The 17,952-nt window shown below is 38.5% G+C and overlaps 1 protein-coding gene across 3 annotated transcripts in view; it reads right to left on the minus strand.

Moving 5' to 3' along the window:
- Positions 1-306: 306 nt before the first annotated feature.
- The window catches only part of LOC146484687 (uncharacterized), a 37,575-nt gene continuing 19,929 nt past the window's right edge, over positions 307-17,952 (minus strand). Inside the window, exons 1-7 of one of the 3 annotated variants that reach the window (XM_085104436.1) lie at positions 11,664-12,008; positions 7,188-7,335; positions 2,531-2,596; positions 1,996-2,060; positions 1,590-1,661; positions 1,245-1,379; positions 307-1,001 (exon numbers count right to left, since the gene is read on the minus strand). In XM_085104436.1, the coding sequence (XP_084960562.1) occupies positions 520-1,001; positions 1,245-1,379; positions 1,590-1,661; positions 1,996-2,060; positions 2,531-2,596; positions 7,188-7,335; positions 11,664-11,685 (990 nt within the window). In that variant the 5' untranslated portion in view covers positions 11,686-12,008 and the 3' untranslated portion in view covers positions 307-519. Of the gene's footprint in view, positions 1,002-1,244; positions 1,380-1,589; positions 1,662-1,995; positions 2,061-2,530; positions 2,597-7,187; positions 7,633-11,663; positions 12,009-17,952 lie in introns of those variants that run through there. The other 2 variants (XM_085104434.1, XM_085104435.1) reach the window with 2 other exon arrangements.

A 17,952-nucleotide genomic window follows, 5' to 3' on the forward strand; every position in this document is an offset into this window, starting at 1 on the left:
CATATATTGATACGTACGAGTTAGGCTTAAGGGGCAAGCCCAGTGTTTCCAAATATGCCATTGTTATTGATAATTAGTTATGTTGCAACTTAAGCAGCTGCAAAAAGATACCTTGTACCTCTGCAACGCTCTACTAACCCAAGAGTTTGAAGATTAGAGATTTGCTGGAATTTATTAAACAACTTTCTCGGGGTAGCTCCCAGAGGATAACCGATGATAGGTGCATTACCGAAATGTGTTGTTGAGTGCTCCTGAAAAGCATCAGGGACTCTATAATAGCTAATGATTAAGTAAAGAAAGCAGCCGTTTATCAATGATTGTACGTTATTTTTATTGTCACTAGTTTTTTTACACACCAATATGGAGAGTAGCTTTGCTTACTCACTAACCCATGCTAAGCTGTGCATAACATCTAGTTTCCTCTTTAAGGTACGGTAAATCACGTTACTATATTAAATCACTTTCTTTTTTTTCTTGTTGTAGCTCATTGGCAGCCACTCTAGAAGACGATCTTTCTCGTTACTTGGTGCACACAGCGCATGTAAACTCGCGTCCAGCGACATATGGACCACACGGGAGTGAGCCACATTGCCCTTGCACAGGGTACAGCAAGGCACCATTCTTGCTGGCTCCGCTACCGGCAACGTACTCTGGATCAACGTCAACGCAGATGAAGTCTTTTGAGCTCTTTTCGGTATAATGTGCAGTCATCAAGTATCCATGATACTCCTTGGTCCAGCCAGATGGACAGTCATTCCGTGCGGGCATCATCAGCATTGAACCACGTGACTTGGTGAAGCACACAACGCAAGGTGCTTCATGGTCATGGAGACTTTTCTTGAAGGGATCCCCATTGTACCCACTTACTTCATACTCTGTACCGTACACATATCCCGAGTTCTGCCAACCGTTTTTATACTTGTCATACTTTGGATTGTTTGGAAGGCAAAGGTAGTTTACTCCACCACCGTAGTGGGTATAATGCTCACCACCCATTATACCTAATAACAGCAAGTAGAAAATTAGCATGAGTTAACCCTGCACAAATTACCATTATAGGCGTGCTTCGTAACTAGATTATCTAGATTATTTTGTTCCTTTGTTTGTCGGCAGAAACGAAGATTCCACAATGGCCTGGTATATTTTCCCGTTCGTAGTAAACTTTTTCCCTGATACATTCGCCATAAAGCGTATTTTTTATACATTAAAATAAAATTAAAGAGAGAGTTTTGTAATCCTTGTACCTTTGTAGACAATATTAGCTCCACTAGGACATGTTGTTCTTCCCCAGCGCACATACTTGACCCCAGACTTCCCTGTTTGCCCTTTTTCTCCTTGAGCTCCTTTTTCTCCAGTCCTACCGACAGCTCCTTTGTCTCCTTTGCAAACAAAATTTGAAGTAAAAGACGCTTGGTAAGTTCAAATCCATCCTGAGTGACAGCAAACCTTCTTGTTTTCTCCCCTCCTTAAGTTAAGCAGCCTTGTTAACATTTAAATTTATTATCCCAATTTTCGATTCAAGGCTATCCATTCGTTAAGGTGATTGTAGCCTTTTCATTAATTATTACAAGCAACAGTCTTTGTTATACCTTTTGGTCCTGTTTTTCCTGGGGGTCCTGGTGGTCCCATTCGTCCCATACCATGATATCGACCATCCCGCACTGAAATAAAAGGACAACAAGTGACCTTTTTTAGTCTTAAACTGGATGCTCTCAATCGCATCATCTCTAATCTCCAAGTACTTTGTCATTGGGATCATGAGCCAACTTCATTTTACCACAAAAATGCTTCTGTATACTGCAGATACACTTCAAAAGGATACCTCTCATATAAGTAGTTCCAAATATATTTTTAGTATTTTCTCAAGCTGATGCAGGTGGGTAACGTCACTAAGAAGTGACTAAATAAACGTTTTGTCATTGTGTTTTTTTGATTTTTAGTTAAACAAAAGCTATTTTTTTGAGATAGTATTTTATTAATTTTAAGTATACCAACCAAGAAGGTAGGCCAAAAGCGACGAGTCGCTTGATCGAGGTGGAACGTGCACCATGGCATCAAGTCTGCAGAAAGATCGTAAGAGAACAAATGTATTAGCCAATTAGAAACCTTTCATACTCAAATGAACAGACCAAAATTAAAAAGCCAAATACTGAGCAGCTCATTTCTCTGATGCACTCAGCCAATCAGAATGTGTACAACGCCGTAAATAAATTCCTGAAGTGTGACTGGACAATAGCTATATTAACTAACAATTTAAGAGGGCAGCTTCTTTTTTATGCTGCGAATGGTAGTTATAGCTCTAGGATGGTATGCTTAATGTGACCCTTCACAATGAAATGAAAGTTAAGAACAAAGTTTTTGCGTTCGATGCTGCACTATAAAAGTTTGGCTTTGAGGTTGCCGTGGCAACACTTCAGTTAAAATTAAACGAAATAAAGATTAAACAAAAATAGCACAACTAACACAGTGGAATGATGAGTCCTTTCAGAGCTATCATAAAGAATAGAAGTTGTTTAAAGATAAAACGTACCTTTTCATGAACCTTGTCTCCATCTCTTGAAAACTTTTTTCCATTAAGCTTGTAGTTTTGTTATGTCTGTGACAAAAAGATACAACAGTTAAGGAAAGGACAAGCCTGCGAATATAGCCACCATTTGCAGAACTTGGGGTTATGGCACGTTTTACTTCTGATTCGTCATCCAGAGTTTTAACACAATACGGCGATATATACAGCTTTAATGATCAAGTTTACGCTATAATTAGAGCTTTGTATAGGTATGAAGAAGTATGTGTGAACCAACATAACATGACTTAGTAGAGTTTAGAGTGGCGCTTTCCACGTGTCAGAGCAGGCCGGCCAGAGTGGTTATTCCTCAGACTAAAGGCACCATTTTAAAGAACTGGATCTGGTGCTAGAACTTCCAGCTCATTTTCTTTATCACAAAATAAGGAGAACCTATCAAGAACAAAGGAAGTGAGAAGGAAAAGGAAGAAAAAGACAAAATATAGGACAACTTAAATAAAAGAAGACGATTGAAAAAGAAAGAAAACTGTAGTAAATAAGAACAAAAAGACAAAAGAGTAAGAACGAAAAGGAAGAAGAAGAGAAAGAAGAAAAGAAAAAAGAAAACGTAGACAAAAGGAAGGTGAACCTTAGTTCAAGAAGAAAATAAAGTGAACAACAAAAACAGGACAAAAAGAAGGAGGACTTAAATAAAAGAAGAAGAGGAAGAAGAAGAAGAAGAAGAAGAAGAAGAAGAAGAAGAAGAAGAAGAAGAAGAAGAAGAAGAAGACAGATATATTAAATATAAGGCAAGACTAAGTGGAGGAAGAAAAGTGAGAGAGAAAAGGAAGAAAAAAGAAGAATTCTAAGTATAACAAGACGAGTAAACAAGGAAGAAAGAAGCAATTAAAGAAGACAAAACTAGGAAGAAGTTAGGGAAAGAATGCAGAAAAAGAAAAAGAGTGGAGACGAAAAGGAAGAAGATAAAAAAGACAATAGAGAGGGGAAATTAAGTGGCTATAAAGAAGAAGAAGGACGAGTAAGAATAAATGAAGCAGAAGAGAAATCAAAGTGACACTATCAGGAACTCGTGGATATGGCGATGGAAGTGGCCCGTGATGCCATGGGTTAACTAAAAGGTGGCTTTAACTTATAATAGTTTGGAATGGTCTTTGAATTGTAATAGTGACGATGACTCTTAGGGCTCTTCACGCGTTTCCCCCATGGAGGGTGGGTGGGGGAAGGAATGCGTCTATTTTTCTCTGACTACCTACAAATTGTTAAAACGGATTAGCAAGTAAGAAATTTATATTCTTTTTCTTTTTCGAAAAATTAATTCATGTCATAATCAAGGTAAGAGAAGTGCAAATACTTTTGTTGTAAACAGGGTCAGGGTTTGACAGCCTGGGCAGCAGATTTCCGCTTAGACTTGAGTTAGCCTCACAAAAATTTGAGGTTTTTGGGTAAAGGAGGAATCAAACATAGGACGCAAATTTTGGGTATGTCCTTGGGGGAGGCGTCATCATTTTTTGTTTTGTTTTGTTTGTTTTTGAGGATTCAAATGTTATGCAGCTATTTGTTGCTGCCTCTTATCTTCCAATTGGATGTTCCCAGTCTCTCACCTAATAAAAGACTTTTAATACTGGTAGCCCTTCAAAAGATCGCGTGATCTAGAAATCCGAGCGCGACACATCACTCTGTACCTGGCGCTTATTATCCCTTGATATTCCTTCGTTCAACCTCAAAGTGCTGGTAATCGTCCTTGAAGGATGACTCTGTTCTTCCACGATGTCAATGGAGTTGTAAGGGCATTTTTACAGTTTTAAGAAACAGAACTTTCCATCAACTTTATTTTCACTTCTTTGTTTTCGACTTACCCGACAACTGATCAATGGAAGGGGCAATGCTTTCTTCGTTATCAAAGCAAACACCTTGAGGGAAGAATTCTTAAGCATGTGCTGCATGTGGGATGAGGTAAGACGGAAACACATTCATTTGTAAATAATGTTGATCACTGCTGGAGTAGCTAGAGCTGAGTGTCTTATCGAAATGAAATGCCAAAAGATTTCGTAACGAACTGACTTTTTTGAAAATTGCCGTTCCATTTTTATTTTGTACCAGAATTTCCTTATATTTATTGGTCGAATGGATCGGTTTGAGTTGAAGATTTTGCGTTTCAGGTCTAGATCACACAAGGCACAAGGCCCTATTTGTGAGGAGATTCAAATTATTTTCCTTGCATGTAAATGGCTTTCCGACAACTGTGGCATTTATTTTTTATATCTTGGTCATTTTAAAGCAGCAACAGAACACTTCCTGAATTATATCAGTTTATTAAAAGCTTGCCACGTTTTTGTAAAAACACAATGAAAATAAATAAATAAATTCATGACGGGAAAAGACTCATGAATTAAAAAGTTAAATTGTGACTTCACCAGATGAAAATATGCACACTACCTTTCACATGCTCATGTCCCTCAGTCGTAGTTCGCATAGAAGAAAAACGAGTGAGAAAGAAAAAGAAAAAGATAAAAGGAGGGGAAGCTGAGTAGAAGAAAAAGAGGAAGAAAGCAAAAAAGAAGAAGAAGAAAAAGACAACCAGGAGGTGAAGCAGAGTACTAGGAAACGAGTGAGAAAAAAAAAAGGAGAAGAAAAAGGCAAAAAGGAGCTGAAGCTGAGTAGAAGAAAAAGAGGGAGAAAGCAAAAAAGAAGAAGAAGAGAAAGGAAAAAGGAAGAGAAGCTTAATTGAAGGAAAGGAGAGAGGAAGAAAAAAAGAACAAGAGGAAAAAGACACAAAGGTAGGGAAGCTGAGTAGAAGAAAAAGAGTGAAAAAGAAAAAGAGGAGGGGAAGCTAATTAGAACAAAAAGATTAGGGAATAAATAAAAGAAAAAAAAGAAAAACAAGGCAAAACAGAGGGCAAACTGAGTTGAAGGAAAAGAGTGAGAAAGAAAAAAAAGAAGAGGAATAAAACGGCAAAAAAGGAAGGAAAGCTTAACGGGAATATTAAGAAAGTCAAAAATAATAAGAAGAAAAGGACAAAAAGGAGAGGAAGGTGAGTAGAAGGGAAAGGGTGAGAAAGAACGAAAGAAGAAAAAATGCAAAAAGGAAGGGAAGCTGAGTAAAAGGAAAAACGTGGGAAAGAAAAAAAAAGAAGGAGAAAAAAAAGGAGAAAAGGAGGCGAAGCTCAGTAGAAGGTAAATAGTGAGAAAGAAAAAAAGAAAAAGGCAAAAAAAAAAAGAAAGCTGAGTAAAAGGAGAAGTTTGAGAAAGAAAGAAAGAAAGAAAGAAAGAAAGAAAGAAGCTAAAAAAAAGTGAAAAAGGAGAGGAAGCTGAGAAGGAGAAAAAAAGTGAGAAAGAGAACAACTAGGAAGAAGAACAAGGCAAAAAGGAAGAGAAACTGAGTAGAATGAAAATGTTGTGTGACCAAAAAGAAAAAAAAAAATTAAAAGGCAAAAAGGGGGGGGGGGGGGGAGGGGAAGCTGAGTAGATGGAAAATGGTGAGAAAGAAAAAAGAAGAAGAATAAAAAGGTAAAAAGGGGGTAAAACTGAGTAGAAGGAAAATCTTGTGTGAGCAAGAATAAAAGAAAAATACGAAAAAAGGAAAAAGAAGGGGAAGCTGAGTAGAGGGGAAAAAGTGAGAAGAAAAGAAGAAAAAGAAAAGACAAAAAGGAGGGGAACCTGAGTAGAAGGAAAAGATTGAGAAATAAAAAAGGAAGAAAAAGAAAAAAAAGAGGGGAAACTAAGTAGCGGACAAAAGAGTAAGAAGAAGAAGAAGAAGAAGAAGAAGGAGAGGAAGATGAGTTGAAGGTAAAGAGTGAGGAAAAAAAAAGAAAAAGATGACAAAATGAACGAAAACTTAAGTAGAAGAAGGAGAATTAGAGAGAAAAGAAAAAAGAAGGGAAATACCATAAACATGGGGAAAAATGAAGGAACACTAAATGTGAGAAAAAGGGAAACGAAGAAGAATACAAAATGAGGACAACTTAATTAGAAGAAGAAGAAGATAAGACAGTTTCCAAGCTAAGGCTGCAATGCCTAAGATCCTTCTGTTACTTCGCGCTACTAAGGGAAACTTGAAAGGATGATTGACTAAGTTGACATGGTAACATTCCCTCCTTCAAAACCCTAATTTGCTTATGACGTAGGTTTTTGGTTTATTTCACGAATATTTTACGATTACTTGTAAAAAACCTTGTCTTGTATTGACTTGTTCAAATATCTGTTTTTTGCATATTTTAGCCAAAGAAAAAAAAAACGACAAAACGGATTTCAGTCCGTTTCCAGGATTCATATATTAAAAGCTAAATGTTCTTTATCTCAGGTGATATGATTTATGGAATTCACACATTTATAAGTTCAAAATGTTTCCTCATCTAAACGAGTCTTTCATCTTGGGAATAAAATGGTGACCAATTTCTTTTATACTCCAAATTAAATAGACAAATACCGCTCACACTGTGGTTAATAACAGGAAACTCTGATCTCAATTTTCTGTACATAACTCCTCAACTATTTGTGATTCTCTTACACAGTGAAAAGGTTTAATTATGCTGAAGAACGGCAGACTGAGTTTTCCACTTCATTTCAAACTTCTTTTTTTTTTAATTATCAATATATTCTGCATTCTTATATCAGTTTCAATTAATTTGAAATTGCAAGACTATGAAACCAACTGAGAGCATACCTTTCTTCCATGGCTTGCAGTCGTTTTTCCAACTCCGCAATATTTTTAACAGCTCTTGGTTCGCGATGCAGCAAGGTCTCCTTTCCGGTTGCGTCAGCGCGATCAGCAGAGACTCGCTCGGAGTTTTGGACTTCTCCTCGACGTAATCCTTCCAGAGTTTCATCCTTGGCGGTGATGGGAACGAGAGTGGCACAACACATCAGTAACACGGCCACAAAACGCACGCCGTCGCGCGGAGTTACTGCTGTGGAGGATTTCATGGGCTTTCCGTACATCGTAACGTTTCAAATTCAAAGACAAGAGAATAACAACCTTCGTTCTGTATACCAAAGTAGGGTTGTGATGTTAAGTCGATATCGAGGGGCATAAGGCTGAGAGATGGGCGAGAATTTTTTCGTGTATAAGTGACGTAAGCATCCACCGGAACAAGAGACTGGTATGATAACTGCTGAAAATAACCAACGGAAGTAGTAGTAAGCTATGGATGAATTTTTCGCCCAGTTTGTTCTTTAAATACATATAAATAATATCGAATAGACTGTGTCCAACACAAATGACGTATTTAGAGAAGATTCAAGTTGAATGCCTTCCATCAAATTGAATGAATCAATGCAAGGCCAAGTTTTTTGTGCACCATATTATTTTAGATAGCGTGCACCTCTTTAGAATCGTTAGGATTTTGTTGGATTTGCATTGACAGCTATATTATTCCAAGGTTAGGGTCCAGTGTGTGTGTTAGGGTCTAGTCGAGTTTGCTCTTTTTGTTCTCCAACCAATAATGTGAGACGTTGGAAACGGTGCAGTATCACGTTGCTCTATTGTTTCTGTTGTTTGCCCATTGCTCCACGTAAGTGTTTTCAGCCTATCATGTGAGCTGTTCTAAGTAGCTGCCTGGTGGCAAATAAGTCGAGTGGCATTCTTCATTTACGTCACGCCAGAACAATTTATTTTCTTTCTTTCACATGCAGTGCTCTTCTCGTTAATTTTTATTCCGGTTATTTCAATTGGTGTAGTCTCGTAACCAGGTTATTTTATTTGAGTAACTTGAACTCGGCAACTGTTATAAAATTCAGTAATATTTAATCTCGGTAAACACAGCAATGGCAGTTTTACTATTGTTAGCCGGTGACTAACGCATTCAAATCATCGCAGCATTAACCGCTTCGTTGTTGAATTATCAGATCACTAGCAAACTCTGTTCTGTAGTCATTAGTGAGCTTAACTATCGAGAGCTACTGAAAGACGGATGGTAAACTAACTATTGTTAAAACTTTGTTTACTTATATAGTTATTACCACAGTCGTCCACAAACCACTTCGATACTAATACCAGCTGATGGCATAATTATTAATAATGTTACTGAACTGTTTCAAATAAATTGTACCACTCGAAACTCACTAATAAACTGTTTTTGCTGACATAATAACCTGATTATTTTAAGGAAATTCTTCAAGATAACTGGATCTTTATCGTATCTAGATTCATTTGCTCTCATAAATAATCGCAGTGTTAATCTTTATTGCAGAAGGTAAGGAACAATCCATTGTTCGAGAAAAAAGGTTACTTTTCTCTTTCGTAATCACCAAATATCCAGTGCGTTTGTTTGTTTGTTGTTGTTTTTTTTCTTTCTGAATATTGAAATTTCACTAAAATTTCAATCTGAATTATTCCATTATATCACAAAGAATCTACTTTGTGCGGCTGTGTTTACGTTTGACTGCGCATGACAGGAAGCTTGCTTTTACTATAAGTGCTCTAAAAGTAGACAGATTTCTACTGAGATAACTTGTTAATTTTGCCAAAAAAGTAAGACAACAAATGACTGGTTGTTTGCGCATGACCAATAAGAACTCCATCTTTACTGACGTGTCCGTTTTGTGGCTTTGGCGTCTCTTCGATCGTTCAGCTCCAACTTTTATAAAAGACAACACGAATTATTGTATAACAGGCTGTTAGGCTGTTGACCTAAGGAATAAGAATTAAATTGTGAAAAAAAATCTAGTGTTTTCTTTAACGGCATATAGGCTAAAGCCTCACAACAGCGAAGTGTGAAAGAAAGCGAGCTAGCCTTCACTCGATAACAATAGCTACGTCTGAAGTGTATTTGAATAATAATAAATGAAATAATTTTTTTCTAGGGTTTTAACCAAAGAATCCGAACATATGAAACAGCCTTGGCTTATGCAAATTTATTAAACGACCGAAGAATGAGGAGACGTTCAGTAAGTTGCATTCAGCTAAAGGCAATCAAGGTCTACTAATTTTGCTTAATGTTCTCGTTCATTGCCTCTGAACAAATAAACTCGGCCATATCAAAAAAGTCGGCTGGATTTGTTGAGTCAACTCTGTAATGAATTTCAATAAGAGTGGCGAATGTAACGAAACGGTTGCAGGTAAAATTCTACACTGAATTAAACACAGCTATAAAAATAGTCGGTACTTAGTTTATTAAAAAAAATTGAGTAAAATTAAATGCGCATATCAGAATTGAGTAAGAAAAGGGAATAGTTATATATTGCTAAAAGCGGAAACGACATAAAGATCTATTTCTCCGATTCAAGAAATAGAGTTTTCGCGAAATAATTAGTTATCTGCATTAGTCGAGAAAAATAATGAGGTACACTGATGGCACGGAACGCAGGAAGGTTCACAGGCGGAGTTTAGCAAGAGGTTGAATTCAGTCTTAAATGAAGTTTGTATCATGCACAATATCCGGAGAATTACCACAAGCAGATTAACTGACTCCGGCTAAGGTAGTTGGGCTAACGTAAGTCAGTTGAGAACGGTAGCGCACCCTCACCAATGTGACCAGACTGACTGAACTCGATCGATTCAGCTTCATACGCGGAGGTCCACGGAGTTAGGGTGATTTTTCTTGTTTTGAAAAGACAGTTTTGAGTACAGTTAAAGAAGGTTATTAGAGATTGCAATCTCAACTGGTGATCGCAGTGGGATGGGGGAGGGAATTCTGATACTATGCGTGTATATCACGGTTCAACAACAGAGGCCAATAAGATGGCTACCCGGCGTCCTAATGAAGGCTAACTGCAACAGATTAGCGCGAAAAAAAAAAACACTGCGAGCTAGAAAAATGAGAATTAAAGGTGCCAGTCTCGTCGTTTTATAATTCACTCGCATCGCAATTTATTTCGCGCCGCTGGGACCTATATTTGAACGCCTGGATCTGGCTGAAAACTGGCTGAAAATTGCAATCAGAAATTTGTTACCTCTTCCTATTTTAAAGAAACCGTCTAAACGAAATTTATTACGCCGGACCGATTTATTCGAATGTACATAGTAACGAGGGGATACTGAATGTCCGAATGCCCAAACGTTTCAAAGCTAGCTGTATTCTACTGTGATCTCTTCTGCTAAACACACAACACTAAAACTACTACTAGAACTAAAAACTACTACTGGTCACGAGCTTTTTTAGTAGTCCAAACAATTATAAATTAGAACAAACGTGTCAAAATATATTTACACATTAATTATCAATTCTCTCCATAAGCTTTCCTTGAGCTAGGCAGGGTTTTTTGAAGTTTTAGAGAGAAAGGTTTCCCAAAAAGGTACAGTTTTCTCCCAAAAATCGAGCCACACAGTATCTCCATGAAAAAAGTTTATTCAATTAACCGTAAATTGGTGTAAATTGTAGTTCCGTGGCAATGATTTTATCAGTTTATTACGTTATTTGTGGCGTTGAAACTGCAAAGAAACCCTTTGAGTAGTTTGTTGACGGTAATATCACACGCAAGAATTTCATTATGTTCAGTCCCTGCCCTTAGAAACTGTGGCCCTTCTCAGCATCGCAGATGCTTAAAAATATTCATGGTAATTGTTGTTATGAAAGTAAGATTCAGTTGTAAAATTTGCATGATAGAAACCCGTTTTAGCAATTTTATTCTGATATTTATAAACCATTTCAAAAGGTAAGAAGAGGGGCAAATCAGATGTACAAATGTCGATATAAAAACTGAAAAATAGCGTGCCAGTACGTTGGGAATTGGTCAGGCACGGATTCTAAGCGTTCTAATCACATCCTGCTAGAATCAATATGCGGTGTCTTAGTTTCAAAGGAATGTTCCAGCATTTGAAAGGCAAGTATATCCATATACAAAATAACCCCAAAAAATTGAAGAGACACAGCCGACAGCAAACCCTTACTGAACATTGCGAATTAAATGGAATCATGAAAATATAAGCGAAATCTGTTATCAATAAGTGACACGTCATACTGAGTAACCATGAGCCCATAGCCAGTTTAAATACTACTGGTATTTTTACATTTCTGTCGCGGCTATGATTTAATTCGTCGTGATTCGACATTAAAGATGGCCGATGCTTGCCGGTTTTTAACGAGAGATCAGCCTGATTCTAGCTTTGGTGTACTGTACGAACATTTTGTGTGTCATATCATAAGCAACGTCACACTGAAATAATAAAAATAAATAAAGTAATCACAACAAAATTACTTACCTTCAATATCTTCTGTTTTCATCTTGCTTGGAAAATTTGTAGCTTTTTCAAACTGATCTTGCTGCTTGGCTGAATCCCGCCGAGAAGCGGTACTGGGAAATTGTCACCGAAATTGTTTCCTTGGAAATACTTTTTGTTCGCGCCTAAAACTTCTGTTGTTCATGTTTACTGAGATACTAAACCCGATCCAAAGGAGAAATCCCACGATACAGAACTGCTAAAAGCAGTCTTAACGCTTCTAAAGCGTCATAAACGATCAGAAAATTGTTTTCTTGATGGTGTCCCTTCCCGGGATTTCATGCAGCCTTATGATGATATCGAAAAACCATAAACCACGAGCGCATTTAATTTATTGCGGTGGAAAATAATTATGCTAAATTTCCAACCTAGCTGTCAAATACTTGAATACTTTTGTCGTATGTCAGTTTACTAAAGTCAGTGCAAACAATCTTTCCCTATAGCTGTTGACCTTTCCCTCGAGCGGACCCAAATTATCGACAAATTTTTACTCCCTTCGCACAACAAACCCAATAAAAATGTATCGTCTCAAGTCGCCGGACAGATTCAATTCGTTTCAAGAACTCAAACAAAAGATTCAGATTCATTGTCTTTTCCCTTTTCACGGGTGTTTTCCCAAGTTTAGACATCTTAGCGACTGACAACTAAATCACCATGGTAACGATCTTGATAGTGGAGGTCACTGTACAACGGCCCTCTTCCCTCCTCTCCTTTTTCCTTCTCCGCCCTTTTTCCCTCCTTAAATGCGCCCCCTCCCATCCTACTTTGTTTCCCCTACTCTCTCCCTTTCACATCTTTCTCCTTATCTCTCACCGCTATACTGTGAATCAGAACGAAATGTCTCAGTCTTTTGGTATTTGTTCCGTTTTGACAGCAAAAAACAACACTCTTTTCCGGGAAAAGAGAAAGGAAAATATCAACAGGAGTCCTGCGATGCACGCGGTCTACTCAATCAGCTTTATTTCCAATCGGCGCACTAAAGTAAGCTAAAAATTAAAATGATATGAAATTTCTATACAACTGAATTGCTGGTTTGATCAAAAGCAATACACGAACCAGTCACAGACTTTGATACGTACGGCTGTCCCTCTAATAAGAGCCCGCCTTCAGTCAGAAAGAATGTTTGAAGAAACATGACACAGCAATTATAAATCATTGGTCTTTTATTAACAAAAAGAGTCTTCATCTGCTCAGCAGTAAATTAAATAAGAGCCATACATCAGTACTTACTGGAGAAAATGACAGTAACGGTAAAGCCTGGTTTACATGTACGTAAGACGCAAGCATAAGCATAAACACAGGGATAACAGCAAGGATGTTTACACGTGCAATAAGCATAAACTTAAGGTGACATACGCAAGCGTAGAAGCATAAAAAATTTCTGCCGCCATTTTGTAAATGGCAACCCATGAGTAACTAGAATGTACGCTGACAACTTGTCACTGTTTTTCAGTTTCCTTTCCTTGCACTTGTGCTTATGGTTGCGTCGTCCTGATTTACACGTACGACGCAATGACGCAAGCATAAGCACCGGCACAATCATAAGAGAATGGGATGATTTCCATTCTCTTGTGCTTATATGCTTATGCTTGCGTCGTTGCGTTGCGCGTGTAAACCGGGACGACCCAACCATAAGCACAAGCGCAAGCACAAGGCGCTTATGCTTGCGTCGCACCGGTTTACACGTAGGTTTCTTGTACTGATGCTTGTGTTTATGCTTATGCTTGCGTCGAACGTGTAAACCAGGCTTAACAGCTCGATGTAATATACTGACACATATCTTGTATGTAGACGCTTTCAAAAGTTGATGGTTGGTTAACTTCCTTCATGTGTTCAAATTCATCAGATCATAAGATTTGAAACAAACGCCGTCTCTTTCAACTGGCTCGCCGAAATTTAAAGAAGAGCTTATTGGGGGTAAGTAGGTGTGATATATACTATCAGTAAACACACGGTTAATGTTACTTAAATCACGGCGTGCATTATTTTGAGTATTTACTCAACTGAGCCAAGACAAGTTTTGGGATTATGTTGATTTCTCACGCGCTTTTTAACCACAGCATTTTTCCTTTCCAAGAAATGTTTCTGACAAAGACGACGAGAAAGCATAAAAGTGTACTATCGGTCCAAACGAGGATTAGTACAAAACCTTTAGGATGAATGTGACAATAAAATAAAAACCACGGTCAGGGAGATCTGGTGGCATTTCAACGACACGGTTTCTGTATGAAACCCAGCAGAAACCCAAAACTGATGGTCCAGTTTTGTTTTAAATTATATAATTACCATCCTAGTGTACTAAAAATGTCGATGGACCTGTCTGGCCATTCATGGGTTAGTTTGGAATGGATATCCAACTTAAAGAAAGTTTGGTAACTTCCTGCAGATCAGTTATTCGAGTACTCCATTCCAAAAAAAAAAAAAAGAAAAAAAAGAAAAGAACAAATCAATCACGTGCCCCACTGTGTGTTACGCCTAGTCAGATGCATCACAGTTCTGAACTGAACTGAGCACCTTTATTTAAACAGGGTAGTCCCTTTAGGACATATATACAACAGACCTGCTATCAATGGGAGCCCTGAGTAATAAAGCAACGTAAAAAGACTTAATTCGCAAGGTTAAGAACAAAAGCCTACATAAAATTTTTAACAGCTAAAAAAAGTAAAATCACGTTGACAATCCGTAGCCAATTGCAGCCGCTCAAAAGGAACGCTTCGCGGTTTCGGTGCGAACCTGCGGTAAACAAAGGTAATTACCTGGTAGTTACTTTGCCCGGTTGTGCGACTACATACGCTCTTGTGAAAAGGAAAATAATTCTTAAAAAATTGAGGGCATCGACCAGCAATGCGTTTCTTTACAAGGTGAAAACATGATCTCCACGCATACATTGTAGAGTGCTCGACCTTCGACTCGCTGAGAACAACTGGTCTTTTGGCTGGACCGAAGAGTATCAGGAGTACCTGATGTCATGACAACATAGTCACAGGGAATCTGGTGATTTTATTTGCGTTGACGCGGACGCCGATTTTGTTCATGGAAGCCACGCAAACAAAAATGGCGCGCTCCTGTACCTTGTTGACAAGCAGCACAGCTGGTTGCCATGCCTACCGTATGTTGGTGGCCTGAGAGCTGACATGCACTGAGTGCACCAAGTGAAGCAGGACAGGTCAAGGATAAACCTTTTAGTTTTGATTATAGCCAAAAGTGCATTTGCCTGAAGGTGCAAATATAGTAGTGGTCTTCTAGAGCCTTGTCCTGAGCACTAAACAAAATCGTTCACTGTAGAAAGCAAATAAAACTCTTGAAGCTTTTAAAACTTGTTTCTGTTGCATTATCAATTTACTTTTTAACCGTATAAGCAGGTGTAATATTAGCATCCGCTAAAGAGGATACGAAACTGGTTCCAGGAGTATCTCCATCCTGAGCGTGTATTCAAGAGCAACAAACTGCAGGCCCCGCGAAGTAAAATCATAAAAATGACCTTTTTGTATTCCTCTGGAACCCCGTTAAAGTATAATAGATTGCATCATCAGCTCCTTAACCTGTGGTCGTACTAAACATAAAAAAGTGACTGCAAAAAGTTATTTCGGACCGAAAAATGTGGTTTTGAATAACACCCGTAGAAGGACTGTACAGCTCATTAAAAAACGCTCACTCTGACTTTTGGAGCTGTTTGAGAGCAACCTGCTACTGTCGTTAGCTATGGAACTGACTATGGAACTTACTGAGAGCATACCTTTATTCCATGGCTTGCGGTCGTTTCTCCGACTCCGCAATATTTTTAACAGCTCTTCGTTCGCGATGAAGCAAGGACTCCTTTCCGGTTGCTTCAGCGACATCAGCGGAGACTCGCTCGGAGTTCTCCTCGACGAAATCCTTCGGGAGTTTCAACCCTGGTGGAGATGTGAACGAGAATGGCACAACACATCAGTAACACGGCCACAAAACGCACGCCGCCGCGCGGAATTACTGCTGGGGGAAATTTCATAGGCTTTCCGTATATCGTAGCGTTTGAAATACAAAGACAAGAGAATAACAAGCTTTGTTCTGTATACCGAAGTAGGGTTATGATGCCCCATCGATATCGAGGGGCATTAGACTGAGGCATGGGCGAGAACTTTTTCATGTTCATTTGACGTAAGAATCCACTGGACCTACAGTCACTCTTTATTTACACAATTCCAACCACAGGCAGCCCAACTTACAAAATCATTATCTTCACAAGGAAATTTATACTTGCCTTTGCTTCGAAAGATTTTCCGCAATAATTATTTGGAATTCACATCGAAGGGAGACTTTTTCAGCCAATTAGTCGATCTTCTTGTGATTTTGGACTAATATAGCTATAAGAAATCATAGCTCAGCAAACTCAAACACCATGTTAGAAAAAAAAAAAATTCCTTTAATAGCTGCCCCTTCTGCCCCACCCCCCGTTATGTCCGGCCCTGAAGACTCATCTATTTTGAATGAAAATTACGTTCTTGACTAGTAATAAAACGGAGCTACACTGAACTGGAAACCACTACGCCAAGACGCCTCCCTGTTAACATTTTGGGCAAAAGAAAATTTTAAACCTCAACTATCTCGAATGAGAATGATGTATTATTCAGTGAGTGACAAAGGTATACTCGGAAATAGGAAATCCGAGTGCTCATGAACGGTACCGACAAAACTTTATTGGCTTTAAAACTTGAGTTGACACAGAAATATCCAGCTAGCAAGAGTCAGCGTTGAGGTTTGAATCTCATTCCATTGTCATTTTCACTGCTGAATGGAGGGGTGGCTATGCAATAAAGAGACCGTCTTTTAAGGTTGAGGAAGAGGTGTGCAGGCAGACACCAACATCTGTTTTGTAGTGTGGCGGACCCTGTTTGGGTATAGTAGTTTTCACGACTTTTTTAAATATATTTAGGTTTTATGGCTGGGTTAATGCTTTTTAAAATGGGAACAACCACCTTCGCCGATTTGGCCAGCGAGGTCGATTTGGTTTCATGCATGGGTGACAATTTTTCTGGTCATTTAATTTGATGCCGGGGAAGGTCTTGAGGCCGACAATCATAGAGAATTAGTGTAATTTTATCGTCAATAAACAGATTGCGGGGCGAGTGACCGCCATATGCAAGCCCGTTTCATTTGAAAAGGACAGGCTCAGTGAAATGCATATCCCCACTAATGAAGAAACAATGAACACTCCTCAACACTGGAGAGGTTTCAGCAACTCCCTTTGACTGCTCCATCTTTTCTTATTTTAAGCAGGCCTCCGAAATGATCCACGATATATCCGGATTTAGCACAGAATTACTGACAAAACGTCCAGTTTAAAAGTTGGTACGTATACCACTTAATCTGACTAAATTGTCTCCGCTTATTATGATACACAGCATAGACTGCCTCATGCTCCCGCTACTAGTGCGCACACGAAGAGTATTTTGATCTTATTGTACGTACGAAACATGACAAGCTATTTTCATTCTGCATAACATCTCACGCCGGTCATAAGCTTACCCAGTAGAACAGGGGTTGGAGTAATTAAATGTGTGTGGAAATAATTCAGTTTTGCAGAGAGCGTAAAATGAACGTAAGTTTTAAGAAGAACTCAGTTTTATTACTTTCTTCTGAAAATGGAGCGCACGTGCATAATCTATAATCAATATTAAAGTTAAGCTATAGTACCTGGATTACTGAATGTCATCATTTTAGAAGCCGTTCTTTTTTTGCGAGGTGACATCTTTTAGCAGGGTCGCAGCAAGGCTTTTTTGTCATTGCCATGAATGCTGATCCATGATGGAAAGGCGAAGCTTTAATGACAGGGTTCTGGGGATATCCGCGTTCCCACAGACATTTTGAAATGTCTTTTCTGCACTTGCCATGTGGTGTTACTTAAAAAATCAATCTAAAACAAGTGTAACATAGCCTGATTAATCTGGTCTTCTAGGGTTGAAGTGTTTCATTAAATGCGAGCAATTTACGTTTTCAAAAAGAGGCTCAACCTCAAACGTTTTAGAACAAAAACAAACCGACAATCTTAGCTTAATCAGCTCCACGGAATCAACGAACGTTTTTCATTCGACTAATTAATTTATTCTTGTTTTCCACCTTACCATACTCCTGCCAACAGGGTAACTCCACTATTTACTTTATACACCACACACAACCCACAATTCCTTTATTCACTCTGAAGGACTAGCGCTCAACACGTCAGCACTCGAATCTCTTTACGGTGGCCAAATTACTTTATCAACGATGTTGATAAAACTAAGCATTGGTTTCC

Source organism: Pavona decussata, unplaced genomic scaffold, assembly GCF_977016875.1.
Source record: "Pavona decussata unplaced genomic scaffold, jaPavDecu1.1 SCAFFOLD_31, whole genome shotgun sequence".
NCBI lineage: Eukaryota > Metazoa > Cnidaria > Anthozoa > Scleractinia > Agariciidae > Pavona > Pavona decussata.